General features: G+C 35.7%; 1 protein-coding gene across 1 annotated transcript in view; it reads left to right on the top strand.

Annotated features, from left to right (window-relative positions):
* The window catches only part of Ccdc88a (coiled-coil domain containing 88A), a 130,107-nt gene that overhangs the window by 101,013 nt on the left and 13,231 nt on the right, over window positions 1–15,863 (top strand). Inside the window, exons 21-28 of the mRNA XM_013017916.1 lie at window positions 833–1,019; window positions 5,423–5,568; window positions 7,568–7,660; window positions 7,792–8,006; window positions 11,609–11,692; window positions 12,632–12,835; window positions 13,398–13,469; window positions 14,789–14,869. Coding sequence (XP_012873370.1) covers window positions 833–1,019; window positions 5,423–5,568; window positions 7,568–7,660; window positions 7,792–8,006; window positions 11,609–11,692; window positions 12,632–12,835; window positions 13,398–13,469; window positions 14,789–14,869 — 1,082 coding nt within the window. The remainder of the gene's footprint in view (window positions 1–832; window positions 1,020–5,422; window positions 5,569–7,567; window positions 7,661–7,791; window positions 8,007–11,608; window positions 11,693–12,631; window positions 12,836–13,397; window positions 13,470–14,788; window positions 14,870–15,863) is intronic.

The following is a 15,863-nucleotide window of genomic DNA, read 5'->3' as shown; positions in this document are numbered from 1 at the left end:
GTCCCTTAACTCTTCAGCTCAAGGCTAGCGTTCTACCACTTGAGCCACAGCGCCACTCTTAGAATATTTTTTAATCTAGTTTTTAAAGACAAGAAACTGATTTTTTAAATCAGTTTAGTAACTGGCAAAAGAATCTTTCGTATTTTCACTGTCTGAATTTGTTTTTAGGCATTTTCAAATTGTGTAAATTACAGTGAAATCTGTAAAGAAAATCTAGTAGGTTGGGTACAGTGGCTCACTCCTATAAGCCCAGCTACTTGAGTGGAGATTAGGAGGATAGAAGTTGTCCTCAAACATGGGCAAAAAAATTCATGAGAAGCTCATTGCAACAAAAAAGCTGGGCATGGGGATATACAACTGTCATTTTGTCTGTGCAGGAGTCTTAAAATAAGAAGAGAAGCCTGGTGCTGATGACTTACGCCTATAATCCTAGCTATTCAGGAGGCTGAGATTTGAGGATCACAGGTCAAAGCCAGCCTGGGCAGAACAGTCCGTGAGACTCTTAAGCCCATTTTAACCACCAGAAAACTGGAAGTGACGCTGTGGCTCAAGTGGTAGAATACTCGCCTTGATCTGAAAAGCCAAGGGACAGGGCCCAGGCCCAGAGTTCAAGCCCCACAACCAACCAAAAAACAAAGAGAGAGAGAGAACAGTTCAGGCCCACTCAGGCAAAAATCTTAGAACCCTACTTGAAAAATAATTAAAATTAAAAGGGTAAGGGCATGGCTCATGTGGTAAATCATGGGTAGGAAATGGGAGGCACTGAGTTCAAGTCCCAGTACCACCAAAAAAAAATTAGTCTAACTACTTCTATTATGATTTCTATTTATAGGTTAAATTATACATATAGCCAGCTTTTAAAAGAGACTGAAATTTTACAAACTGACCACAAAAATTTGAAAAGTCTCCTAAATAATTCTAAACTGGAACAAACAAGATTAGAAGCTGAATTTTCGAAGCTAAAGGAACAGTACCAACAGCTGGATATCACATCCACAAAACTAAATAACCAGTGTGAGGTAAGCTACAAGTCTCATCACTGTTTTGTTTCTTTCTATGGCCATGCCCTAAATGTAACCTAATGATATTATAAGTGACAATAGCAGTAGATACTTAGTGGGTTGCTTCTACACTAGTTGGTTAAAAGTGGCGCTGTGGCTCAAGAGGTAGAGTGTTCGCCTTGAGCTGAAGAGAGTAGGGACAGCACCCAGGCCCAGAGTTCAAGCCCCACGACTGACCAAAAAAAAAAAAAGTTAAGGATAACTGACATTTACAAATAATTGAGAAACGTATCATTAATTTCATTTTTTTACTGACAGCTCAATTTTTATTGTACAGATGCTTTCAAATTTTAGTTATGTGCTTTTATTTGATAATAAAATATGCATTGTAAACTTAGCATGAGATAATAAGACAATAGAAAAAAATAGTTTGAAATCATATGCAACAGAACTCAGAAGGTTCATAGCATTTATTCCACCCTTTATTTATTTATTTATTTATTTTTAATTTTGGGGGGGGGTCCGGTCATGGGGCCTGAACTCTGGGCCTGGGCGCTGTCCCTCAGCTCTTCAGCTCAAGGCTAGCGCTCTACCACTTGAGCCACAGTGCCACTTCCGGCTTTTTTCTTTTTGCTTATGTGGTGCTGAGGAATCAAACCCAGGGCCTTATGCATGCAAGGCAAGCACTCTACCACTGAGCCATCTTCCCAGCCCCTCTACCCATAATTTATAAAAGTATAAGTAAAATATACTTAGGTTGATGTACATCCAGAATAGTGAATAATTAATATTCAAAGTAAAGTTGGAGAAAAAGTCACCCTGGAAGCAAGGTGCCCAGCTACCCCACCACTTTGGAGGTGCTCTCCGGCTCCCAACTCCAGATCCGAGACCGGGACTTGAACTTGATCCTGCCGCACTTCCACTCATTGAAAGTGATGGCTGATAAAGCAGATAAGAATTCTGTAAGAACTAGAGCAGTGAATTCAGATAATAAAATCATGGTTCCTCTACCACTACCTAAGAAGAAATACGCTAGGATCATTACAACCAAGAAAGCAGCAGGAGAGGATGAATCCTATCTTGAGGCCTCAGCGAAGGCTGAGAGAGAAGGTGACCACAAGATTGGAGCAATGCCTAAATCAGCTGTGGTGTCTAAACGAAAGCAAGGGAGACCTAAGAGTCTTCAATACAAAACGTGAGCTCAGGAAGGAAATTCAAAAGTTGGGACAAGGATATGAAAATGTCTTCAAGTTGCTTGAGGAAATGCAAGGAACTCTGGAATTTAAGAAAGAACTTGTTGAATATGCTATCGAGGACATGAAAAGATTCAGAAGCCGAGAGCTAATTAAACACTTTGAACACACACTGAAAAAATCAACAAGCATCTGAACAAAGATAAATAAACCACAAATACATAATCCTCTTATGACAGTGCTCAAGAAGAGGAAAGAAATAGTTTGGTATATTTGAGAATGTAGCATACTAATTCTGAAGTCTTATGGCATGTGTTTGTTAAGAGAATTGCATTCCAAAGTCAAAGGCTAGTGAATATGTAAAAGGAGTGGAGCTTTTGAATGTTGCAAATTTCTGTTAGTAAACGTTGGGCTGTGGCTTTATTGGTTTGATTTGAAAAAAAAAACAAAAAAAATAAAGTTGGATAAAATTGTCAAAAAAGAACCATTTTAGGGCTTTATTGACATATAAGAGGCACTTCTGAAAGAAAACTACTCAACCTTGAGAAGTAACTATGATTATATGCAGTATTTGTATTTTATAGTTTCTCTTTCCCTTCACCTTCCCTGGTGCAGACTGACTTGAAGTAAAGTCATATTTTAAGCAAGTGCATTGAGCATTATATAAATAAACATGGTACAGTATTAACAGTTGTTGAATCTAGATGGTTGTTTATGTATATTCATAATATTCTGATTTTTCTGTACCTATTTGAAAATTTTCTTTTTCTAGTATATATGGGTGGTTATGAGGGGAAGGTATATGTTGTTTGGCAACAGTTCTAACAGTACACAAAATAAGCTGTAAAATCCAGCAGCTTTGCCACTGGGGAGACAGACTTGGGGGATTTTTTTTTCTTCTTTTGTGTCAGTCCTGGGGCTTGAAGTTAGGGCCTGGGTGCTGTCCCTGAGCTTTTTAGCTCAAGGTTACCATTCTGCCATTTGAGCCACAACTCCACAGCTCCACTTCCAGCTTTTTGGTGGTTAATTGAAGGCAAGAGTCTTATAGCTTTCCTTCTGGACAGGCTTTGAGCCTCAATCCTCAGATCTCAACCTCCTGTATAGCTAGTATTACAAGTGTGACCCACCAGCCCCCAAATTGAGATAGATTTGATTTGAAGCAGAATGGAACAAAGTCCTGTGCTTAGGGGTTATTCATTCCTCATCTAGCTTAAAGTTGAAATGCTAGTTGAGGCAAATAGTAGTATAAAAGCAAACTACTCAGAAAATTTAACAAGAAGATTGAAGAAATGAGACAGCAACACTGAATTTTGGTAATGCCTCACATGTTACTACCAGAGAAGAGTCTTCTTTTCTGGTCCATTGTCCTAATTCAGATCAGACATTAACCCTTTACTGTGGTATATAATGTCATGATTTGGAAATGGTAGAAACTTTCTATGGTGAGAAGTCAGGGTGTGATTTTAATATTGATGATGATTAGAAGGTAGCACAGAAATGATTGTAAAATACAATTAACAATCTATTTTTTGATCTGTATGCTGCTTTAACATGGTGTTAAGTTTGTGATCATTCACTTACCCTGTATATACACAAATTTCTTCTCTTTTCTGAATATATGTCTTACCAATTATCTGATACAATAATAACCATAGAACCTCAGTTTGTAATGGAGAAGTAAATATCTCTTTTTGCTTAAGTATGTGGGTTCCACTTACTGAGTGTTTAGGCCCAAAGGTTTGCTTCTGCATCTATAGTTAGGTTGCAGGTATATTAAAGGATTGGCTGGTCACCTCCACTCTGGTCTACATGGTTTCTCATTATCTAGCAAGGTTCTTAAAGCTGAGTGGAAGTACTTAAGGCCTCCAAGAAAGGTTTAGAACTTTCGTGCTTCACTTCCACTTTCTGTGGGCCAAAGGCATTCTAAATTCAAAAGAGGGAAGTAGATTTCCCTGATTGCTGAGAAGAGTGGGAAGTCCATTACAGGAAGGTTCCAGACACCCGGGGATCATGCCTGTAATCCTAGTGACTCAGGAGGCTAATATCTGAGGTTCATGGTTCCAAACCAGCCCAGGCAGGAAAGTCAATGAGACTCTAACTTCCTGTTAACCACTAAAAAGCTGAAAGTGAAGCTGTGGCTCAAGTGGTAGATTACTAGCCTTGAACAAAAAAAAAAATTCTTTTAAAGCTCAGAGACAGTGTTCAAGCCTCACACATGCATACACACACACACACACACACATACACACAGGTACACAAAATTACAAGAAAGCGGTACAATTAAGGAAGAGAATAGTTTTCAATGACTCTGCTGTGTGTTGTTATATTTTAATTTAACCGTAAATACATAAACCAAGCATGATGCAATAGTAGTTGTTGGTTTTAAGTAATTGTTTATAGTCCTAGAAAATATTGTTCCTGATTTTCTGTACCTTTAAAATTTTTTTACAATATTGGAGTTTTTCTTTCTGGTGAGGTGCAAGGAATATATATTGTCTTTATTTTAGATACAGATCTCTGTGGTTCATTCTAGCCCTGTTAAATTCAAATGTTGGAATTCAGAAATCTGCCCTAAAAGGGATGCTCAATTTTGAGAAACATTTCTTTGAGAGCTTGACTTCTACTAGAACTTCTGCTGTAGTTGCAGTGTGCTTCCAGTTTCTGTTAAGGCACACAAAGAGTCCAAACTAGCTGAGAATAAATCTTACTCCATTTTATCAAGCCATAAAACACAAACTTTTAAGCTTACTTGAAAATAGTGGTTAGGAGAAGAATAACATTTATGAAGTGTAACATATAGCCAGGTACTTTACATAAATAATTGTTCCAACAATTTGGTGGGATAAGAACTATCTGAGGATAGTTTTATAGATTTGAGAATTAACTAACTTGTCCAACATTTCTTAGCTACTTAAATAAAAGACCAGGGATAAGAGTCTAGCCTTGGGGTTACAGACTAAGTTATTTCAAAAGTAGCAGACTTTTAGACCTAGATAATTTATTACATATTAGACTTATCCAGTGTTTGTGGGAATTTAGAAACACATATGTATAGCTTGGAAATCAGTTCTGTAGCTGTTTTTACTACTATAATTTATGTTCTGACCAAAGTACAGTCATCTGTTTATTCAAACAGTTAAGGCAAGTCTGCATGAAATACTGTATTTTGAATGTTTCAGGTGACTTATGCTAAATGTCAATGTTTCTAAAAAAATTTCTTTTAAACAGTTGCTCAGCCAACTTAAAGGAAATTTGGAAGAAGAAAATCGACATCTACTAGATCAAATTCAGACACTAATGCTTCAGAATAGAACACTGTTGGAACAAAATATGGAGAGCAAGGATCTTTTTCATGTAGAGCAAAGACAGTACATGTGGGTACCAAATAATTCTGTACTTTTAAATATTACCCATGATGTTAATTGCTTTTTCCAGTAGCAGAAAAAATTATGCTCATTTTTCTTGATCTTTAACTTCTTCTGTATGTATTTTTGAATGCTTATGTTGTAGGCTCTCCTCAAATAACCAGAAATACTAATATGAAAACACATAGGTCTTGCCTTAGAGGAATTAGTATAGTACTTAAACCAAGAAATGAATTCAAGTGAGGCATTGCACCCCTGTTGCCACAGTACTGAGTAGGCTGTAGCAAGAAGATTGTTTGACCAGCCTGAGCATAAAAAGACCTAATTGTACATAGTAGCTCACACCTGAAATCCTAATGATTCAAGAAGAAGAGCTCTGGAGGATTGTGGTTCAAGCTTCTTGAGTATTGTCTTTACCTCTAGCCTTTCAGATGTTTCCATCATTAGATTAAGGTACCTTAGGCAAAGATTTTCACAATATCACTTTGTGAAATATGTATCTGACTTTCTACTGAACAAAATCTAAACCCAAGACTCCTTTACTGCTTCCCCTTCTGTGTTCAAGGTAAACTGCTTGGTTAGCAACCTTATGTTTCTTACATTGCAACTGTTGTGTGTGTGTCTGTTTGCACTTGCGCTGACATTGATGTTTTAAGTAAGGCCCTTGCATTCTTGCTTATTAGCTTTTTTTGCTCAAGGATGGTATTTTACCACTGGAGCCACACCTCCACTTTTTGCTGGGTAATTGGAGATAAGAGTCTATCAAATGTATCTGACTGAGATACATGACTTTAAATCTCTATCCTCATTTCTCAGCCTCATGAGTAGGATTATAGGTGTGAGCAACCAGTGTCTGACAATAAGGTTTTTGTTACTGATGTTGTTTTGTGGGTTCCCTTGTCCCCAAAAAGTGATCCCTCTGCTTTGGTTTGTGATCTTTGATGTTTCTGTATATGATAAATTCTACTAGTAGGATATAATGAAACTTGCATACTTATCCATTGCAATGGTCAGGAAATAATTCTATACAAGTAAATTTAATCTAAGTATTGAGAGCCAGGAGGGAAAATATATTTATTTGCATAAAGATGTTGATTGCACAATTTTTTTTTTTTGGGTCCAGTCATGGGGCCTGAACTCTGGGCCTGGGCGCTGTCCCTCAGCTCTTCAGCTCAAGGCTAGCGTTCTACCACTTGAGCCACAGCGCCACTTCTGGCTTTTTTCTTTTTGCTTATGTGGTGCTGAGGAATCGAACCCAGGGCCTCATGCATGCAAGGCAAGCACTGTACCCTGAGCCATCTTCCCAGCCCTGTGCACAATTCTTTATTATGCTTATTTTGAGGGTGTGTGTGTGTGTGTGTGTGTGTGTGTAGCACGCATGTGTGTGCTTGTGTAGGTTTGCCAATATTGGAGCAAGGGTGCTGCCCTTTAGCTTTCTTCCTCTCAAGGCTGGTTTTCTACCTTGAGCCACAACTCCACTTCCAGCTTTTTAATGGTTAATTGGAGATAAGAGCCTTAGGACTTTCCCCCAGGCAGGCTTTGAAGTGTGATCTTCAGATCTCAGCCTCCTGTGTTTATTTTAAATATCTTAGCATTTTCACTTGTTGCTCATGTAAGTTAAAATAAATCATACTTCTGTGAAGAAATTTTGGGATTATAAAGATCCAGAAGAGTAGGGAAATAGTTAACGTTCATACTGTTAAAAAAGCTGTACCAAACCTGTAGAATTTCTTTATATGATGAGATAATAGTATGAAATTTTTTCTTTGAACAAGTCTGTTGAAGAATTGAAACTTTAAATTCTATATACTTTTATTTTTAAGTAAATGGTAAGTTTAAAGCAAAGGAGAAATACAGAAAATTCATGGTTACTGTCTTACAAATTCAGTTGTCACTAGTGGGATCTGTATTTATGTTTCGGAAAGAAGAACATTAAATACAAAATAATTTAGTCTTATTCATGTCTATATAAAATATACATATTTTTAAAGTAATTTTTATTTTATAGTGATAAGTTAAATGAATTAAGACGACAGAAGGAGAAATTAGAAGAGAAAATTATGGATCAGTACAAGTTTTATGACCCATCTCCTCCTAGAAGGTACCACTAACCAAATTTTATGAATTTTTATTTAGAAAAAATGTATTTCTAGTACTTTGAAAATTTCTAATTTGGTGTTGGATTTTTGTGTTGAATTTTAGACTGAGAATTTTTTTACATTATTCTATTAGGAGAGGCAACTGGATTACTCTAAAAATGAGAAAATTGATAAAGTCCAAGAAAGATATTAACCGGGAACGTCAGAAATCTCTAACATTAACACCTACACGCTCAGATTCCAGTGAAGGATTTCTTCAGCTGCCCCATCAAGATAGTCAAGATAGTTCTTCAGTAGGGTCAAATTCTTTAGAAGATGGACAAACTCTGGGGACCAAGAAAAGCAGCAGTGAGTGCTTAACTTAAACTCTTTAAACATATTTTTTTGACTTAGAATCTTTTGAAAGCTTTCTATTAAAAAAAAAAATAGAAAACTACAACTTCAGTCCTTTCAGGAAATGGTCTAATGAATGGAATGGCATCACCTTTTAATTTTATATTAGTATAAAATTAATTGCATAATAGTGTATAACTGTATGGTTTTCTGAGACATACACAGAGATGCTCTCAGTTGGTCAGTGAAGTAAAATATTTTAAAAAGAACATTGAATTAAGAGCTAGAATGTCTTTATCCCTTGCAGATTATATATATATATATATATATATACGGATAAATATATATAATTTTATTTTCATTAATAGCTGTAATTTAATGAAAATAAAGCATTTTATACCAGGATTCTTCCTCAGAGCTTAGCAAACTGGACTAAAGTTATTACATTGGATGAAGCAAAGGAAAATAGGTATGAATTGGAAGAGGTGTTACTATTTAGAAATGAGTTAAAGGTTAAGAAAATTGTTGAGGGGTGTCTGGTAATGTTTTGATTTAAATGAAATAAAGATGGTGATATCTAACTTTGTATATAAACTTGTATTTTAATTTTTAGGATCTAGAAGTATCACATCCTAACATGGCTGATACTTCATTTTTAGTATGTTTAACCAAGTAGCAAGAGTAAAGGCCTAAAAAAGTATGTTTCAGTAGAAAAAAAATTCAATACTAAATCCTGTGAAGATGTTCAAGAGGTTGTCTGTCACTATTCTTAGGGAATATGTTTTTAAAAAAAGAAAGAGCCAGTGCCAGTGATTCATGCCTGTAATCCTAGCTACTCAGGAGGATGAAATCAGAGGATCACGGTTCATAGCCAGCTGGGGCAGGAAAGTCCATGAGACTCTTATCTCCAATTAACCACCAGAAAATTGAAAGTGGTGCTGTGCTTCAAGTGGTAGAGAGCTAGCCTTGAGCTGAAGAGCGGAGGGACAGCACCCAGGCCCAGAGTTCAAGCCCCCATGACCAACCAAAAAAAAAAAAATGGGGGGAGGGGAACTATTTTGAATCTTTGAATTATTACCTGTGTCACAAGTTAAAAAATACAACACAACACATTCATCATTCTGTTAAATAACAAGCAAATGAAGTTTCTGTCTCCTCCAAAGATAGTCCATAGTGATGACTCTCAAGGCTCTCAAAAAAATTGTACCCATGTTTTGGCCTCGGGTGAATAAACTATCTCTGAAAAGATTAGTATGTAAGCTATTACACATTATAGTACATAAGTGGCAATAAAGGACAAATCTATACACATACATGTATACTGTTTCCACTGGGTCTTCTGCTATACAGCCTTTTCCACTAAATTAACAATTAATATTGTGGGAAGATCCTCAAGCTTTCCTTTAAAGTGGCTTATAAATCAGTTTTATCTGTTCCCTCTAGATGCAAATCTAACATCCAATTAAGAAGTAGTGATGTATGTTTTTAAGTTGGTTACATAAGAAAGCACAGCAGTCTTGAGGTACTTTTGTCTGTTGGGGGTGTCAATATGTTATTCTTTCATACTCTGCTGAAATTGTTCAGAAAAAGAATCAGAAGGCAGTCATTTTAGACACAGAATCCAACAATACTAATAGTCCCTTAATTTTAGTATGCTTTGAGAAAAGAACATTATTTATCTCCCAACTAATTGCCATAAGGATCATATTCCCTCCTCACACATTTAAAACTCTTCTTTATCCTGGTTCATTTTAGAAGAGCATCTGTTAGTTGAAGCAGTCTTTGCAAACAGTTAAAAACAGACAAAGGAAAAAAAGTATCTAAACATGACATGTGCATGCTTCAATCATTCAGCTTTGTTTTAGCTAATTGTCCATTTTACATTGCTTTCAGTTCATTTCTTTTTAACCATTGAAAACAGTGTGTCTTACCAAGTTTGAAAAAAAAAGTAGGTCAGATTAAAAACCTTAAATGAATCACAAATTTTCCTTAAAGCAGTTAAACAAGTTAAAAAGTCTGTATGTCGATTGTACTATCTTTAACGAATGATTCTTGTCAGTTTATCAAAACTTTTGATTATTTATAAGATTATAAAAAAGAGGTTAGTTATTAAGCCTGTGTATCTTTTTGTAACTTGTTTTCTTAATTCCTAAATTACATTTCCAAAAGGTATAATAGGGCTAAGGAGGCAGCTCAGTGGTACAGCATTTGACAAATATGCAAGGCCCTGAGTTCAGTTCTCAGTACTGAAAAAAATTAAAGGGTATAACTAAATCTTAAATGGTTAATGAGTTTTTTGTCCCAATGACTCCTCTACTTTGCTGATAAAACTTTGATTCATAAAATTGGTTGTTGAGTTTTTTTTTGCTTCCAGTGCTTCATTTAATTTTTTTTAACATAAGCTCAATTTTATGTGAAATATAACCAGAGGGTTATATTTTTTTTCTTTCATTTTGCATGCTTTGGGGTGCTTCCTTATCTTTAACATTTTTCAGAGCTTAGTGCTAATACTTTTACTACTGTCAAAAGACTGTTTTTTCTTCTTCTTTCTTGCAACCATTTTTTAATAAAGTAAACTCAATATAATTGCTATTTTATCTTTTCAAAAATTATTTGAAAGAAACTATGTGTTTTACAAAAAGTGGAGCTGTGGCTTAAAGTGGTAGAGGGAGCTAGCTTTGAGCAACCTGAGTTCAACCCCCCCAATCAACAAAAAATAAAAATATATTAAGAAAGAAAATATGTATTTCCAGGTATTGATAATAAAACTAAAGCTTAGGAGAATCACTAAAGTTTTTAAGGTGATTTTTAAAGTTTCTTTATTTTCTAAAGTTTCTTTAGATTTTTAGATTACTTATAAAAATTCTTTTGATTATTTTCTTTAGATTGTTTTTAGTATCTGGCACCCTAATTTTTGTTGATGTATTACTAAAATACTTTGTTAGGATGTGCATTTTCCTGTTTCCCCCCCAAAAAAAATAAAGCTTTTAATTTAAAAAACTAAATAAAGTAGAGACTTGAAAAAATGTATATATTTTCATTATTTAGAATTTGAACTATTAGGGCTGGAAAGGTGGCTCAGTGGTAGAGCGCTTGCCTTGCATGCCTGAGGCCCTGGGTTTGATTCCTCAGCACCACATAAGAAAAAAGCTGTAAGTGGGCTGTGGCTCAAGTGGTAGAGCTCTAACCTAGAGCGCCCAGGCCCAGAGTTCAGGCCCCACGACCAGACCCCCCCCCAAAAAAAAAGAATATGAACTATTAGTCACCTAATTTTTTAAGTTTACCTTTACAACTACTACTAGGGAATTTAGTCACTCCATAAATAATTCTAATTACTTCTTGTCTTTATAGGACTATAGCCAGTCCATGCTTTCAAAGTAGTATGTTCCTCATCATTGTCTTCAGTGCTTTTCCAAGTATTTATAAAGTATCAAAGTACATATTTCATGTTTCATTATCACTCAGCAGCATGAGAATAATAGCTTTAATATAGCATACATAGCTGAAACTCAACATTCATTTCTGTCCTTAATTTCAACATTTAACTCCCATCTGTTCTTCTCCCTTTTTTCTTTCATTTTCCTGTTTCTGTTTTTCCTCATGCTCTGACATTAAAGTGGTTGCACTGAAAAGACTGCCCTTTTTGAGGAACAGACCGAAGGATAAAGACAAAATGAAGGCCTGCTACCGTCGTTCCATGTGTAAGACTTTATGACAGTTCAGCTTCTTTCAAATAACTACACTGGCTTCCATTATTAATTTTTCACTAACCATTCTCTGGACTGTGCTGATTTCTTATTTTGCAAAGCAAAGTGCAGTCTTCCTTTAATACGAAGAGCTAGAAGAATATTTTTTTAACTGCACTGCATTTGCATTATATGTATATCTACTGATACATATATGCATATATTTAGTAATACATGTAATATACTTGTAAATTTCCAGTGCTTTCTAAAAGTTGGCAGGAAAAAACACAAACTTGCCATAGAGAATTTTCCCCCCAAGAAATGTACTTAAGGAAAATACAATAAAACCATTAGCATTAGGCACTTACTTCCTGAATGAACCTAATTAAATAAATAAACAAATGGCCTACAACCCTTCAAAATGTTTGTCATTTCTTAGTCTGGGTTTTCTTTTTTTTTTAAGTGGATTAATTACATAATCAATGTCTGTCACTTTGGATATCTCTTTCAGGTTTTTATTCAATGGTATACTTATTTGATTTCTAAAATGAGTAATTTCTTCAGTAACCTGCTCTGACCAAGGACTCTTTCATTTGCAATAATGATGCTGTATAAGAATTGCATTTCATCTTCATTTTTATCACCACAAAACCACATTATGAAGGCTTCTAGCTATATTACACATCATTGTGCAAAATGCATGGCAATTGATCATAGTAAAATCCTTTCTGTCCTTTAAAAGGGGCAGAGGTGAAATATAAATATTTACTGAACTTTATCAGGGTTTGGCCTCCTCACTTCATTCAGCTGAATGCATTTCATAATTCAAATGACACTATGATTATTATTAGGTCCATGTTCATTAATTCATAGACAAAAACCAGATCATTTAGAATACAAAATAGAAATAAGACATTAACCATGCTGATTCATTTGCTTTCATTTGCATCCCAGCCATGAATGACCTGGTGCAGTCCATGGTCCTAGCAGGAGGACAGTGGACAGGTAGTACTGAGAATTTGGAGGTTCCTGATGATATTTCAACTGGTAAAAGGAGAAAAGAATTGGGAGCTATGGCCTTCTCTACTACAGCCATCAACTTTTCAACTGTCAACTCTTCTGCAGGCTTCAGATCCAAGCAGTTGGTTAATAATAAAGGTATAGGCCGTCTGCTGTTTGCACTGTGGTGTAACTGTTGACAACAAGAATTTTAATTTGACTTCCCATGTATTTTTCTTCCAAACAACCAAGAATAACTATCAACCATGATATAGATTTGATTTGGGGGAAATGTTCAAATCATTTCAAATATATAAATTATTACAAAAATAAGTAGAACTTTTCCTAGGTCTCTTTTCATAATAAGTTTATAAACAAGAAAAGAAGTAAGCCATTTAAAATTTAAAAAGGAGAGAGTAGTATATGTTTTAAAAAAAGATGCATACTACTTCAGGAAATCATATAGAACAAAAACAGAGGTTCTTTGCTTTGCTTTGCAGGATGACAAGAGAGATTATCTCATTGCTTCTGGCATTTTTCCTAAGTCGCCTCTCCTTATAGTTAACTTCTTACTCCTACTTCTTGCTGAGTTTATAAAATATGCTAGGTCAAGATGTATTATATGTGACTAAAAAACAATATTCATATTCTATATAAATTTTTATAATGAAATTATTTTGTTACAAAAATATGTTTATATCCATTTTGCTATTTTATGTAGATACTACATCCTTTGAAGATATAAGTCCACAAGGTATTAGTGATGATTCTAGTACGGGATCAAGAGTTCATGGTAAGATATGAATTTAATTAGATAGTATGAATTAAATACTAAATGGGAATGCTGAGACTCTTTTATGAATAGGTGAATGAGCCATTGCCAGAAAACATGTTTTCTCTGTCTTACATCTCATAGTTCTCTCATTTCTTCAGCTTAATAATTGCCTTAAAAATTGCTGTTTCATCTAAATGTACAGTATTTTAACTAAGAATAAGTACCTTCAGAAACCTCAAAAACAGTTAACTGTTTTTATATAAAGTTATTGTGAGTTGCATTTTACCATTGGTTTTAACTATTTTGGTAAAGTATTAAGAAAAAATTGTTGCAGTGTTGAATATCTTAGTTTTTTGGGGTTTTTTTGTCATTCATGGGGCTTGAGCTCTGGTTCTGAGCTCTGTCCCTCAGCTCTTCAGCTCAAGGCTAGTGCTGTACCACTTGAGCCACAGAGCCAGTTCTGGTGGTTTATTGGAGATAAGAGTTTCATAGCTAGCCATGTGCCAGTGGCTCACGCCTGTAATCCTAGCTACTCAGGAGGCTGAGGTCTGAGGATCACGGTTCAAAGCTAGCCCGGGCAGGAACATCCATGAGACACTTATCTCCAATAAACCACTGGAAAACCAGCAGTGGCATTGTGGCTTAATCGGTAGAGCGCTCGTCTTGAGCTAAAATGCACAGGGACAGTTTTTCCTGCCCGGACTGACTTTGAACGGTGGTCTTCAGATCTCACCCTCCTGAGTAGCTAGGATTATAGGCATGAGCCACTAGCACCTGGGGAATATCTTAGATTTTTAAGTTTCCATCTGGAAAATCATATCTTACCAGACTAAATTATTATTAACATGGATAATATGGTAAAGGAAATTGATACATCAGCAGGATTTTAAGAAGTAGCATAGGCAGTGATAACTATATAATTGTTTCTCTTTTATGGATAGGAACACAGGGCATTAACTCTGTAAATGCTCATATTCCTCTTCATGACACATCTGTAATGTGCAGGGTTCCTTGTTTGGTATGTTCTAAGTGATCTAATCACTAGCATTTTGGCGCAGCATCATTCTGTTCAACTAAAACAGTTGTAGAATTTATCTAGAAATAATTTTCAAGTATAAATATGTCTTTCTTTTGAATGTCAGCTATTGTTTTAGAAGTGTCCTATTCTCGTGTCGTACTGAACTATCTGGAAATGTCTTTGCTTTTTAACTCTATAAGATCCACTTGTGGACATGCTCAACCTGGGAAAGTATGCATGATTACTTTCTTAAACATCAGAATTCAGTATTATCAACTGGAAATCTTTTATCACACTGTCTCCTGATTTTTTCATTTAGCTTCAAGACCAGCCAGCCTTGATAGTGGCAGAACATCCACTAGCAATAGCAATAACAATGCTTCACTCCATGAAGTCAAAGGTATGCTGTAGGTAAATTTAATATACTCCACCCATTTCCAGTACATACATAGGTGGGAGAGGGGCAAAGAGTAAAAGCTCAATAGTAGAGCACATGGGCTGGCAATGTGGCTTAGTTCAAGAGTGCTTGCCTCGCATGCATGAGGCCCTAGCTTCGATTCCTCTGTACCACATATGCAGAAAAAGCCAGAAGTGGTGCTATGGCTTAAGTGGTAAAGTGCTAGCCTTAAGCAAAAGGAGCTCAAGGATAGTGCCCAGGCCCTAAGTTCAAGTCCCATAGCTGGCAAAAAAAAAAAAAAAGTAGAGCACATGCTTAGCACATACAAGGCCCTGAGTTCAGTCCCTACCACCAAGTGGGAAAATATTAGAGATGGTATGAAGATTTTTGGAGGTAAATCCATATCACTTATGTTTGAAACATAGTTCTTTGGAACATTTACACTTTTTACATTGTAATACAGATGTATTTCAATGTATACGAATGTAAAAACAGGAACAGTTATTTTGGTGGTTTTAGCTTTTATCTTCACAGATAAAAGTCTTATTATAATCTTTATACTTGATAATTATCTGTAGCTTTTGATTTTTTCTGACATCTAAGTGTCTAATTTTTTATGCTTCATGTACATTAAACCTGCATTACTCATGTATTACAAAATACTGGGCTGGGAAGGTGGCTCAGTGGTAGAGCACTTGCCTTGCATGCATGAGGCCCTGGGTTTTATTCCTCAGCACCACATAAGCAAAAAGAAAAAAGCCGGAAGTGGCACTGAGGCTCAAGTGGTAGAGCGCTAGCCTTGAGCTGAAGGAGCTGAGGGACAGTGCCTAGGCTCAGAGTTCAGGCCCCAGGACCGGATCCAAAAAAAAAAAAAAGAAAGAAAGAAAATAGTGTAGCTTGTTTATGTAAAATTTGAGAAGCAGTTTTGTGTATGTGTGTTTCACAAGAATTTTATGGGTACAAATATACCCTATATAACAAATGGAAATATTTTTTC

The sequence above is a fragment of the Dipodomys ordii genome, unplaced genomic scaffold, assembly GCF_000151885.1.
Source record: "Dipodomys ordii isolate 6190 unplaced genomic scaffold, Dord_2.0 Scaffold37, whole genome shotgun sequence".
NCBI lineage: Eukaryota > Metazoa > Chordata > Mammalia > Rodentia > Heteromyidae > Dipodomys > Dipodomys ordii.
This window is presented reverse-complemented; position numbering and strand designations above follow the sequence as displayed.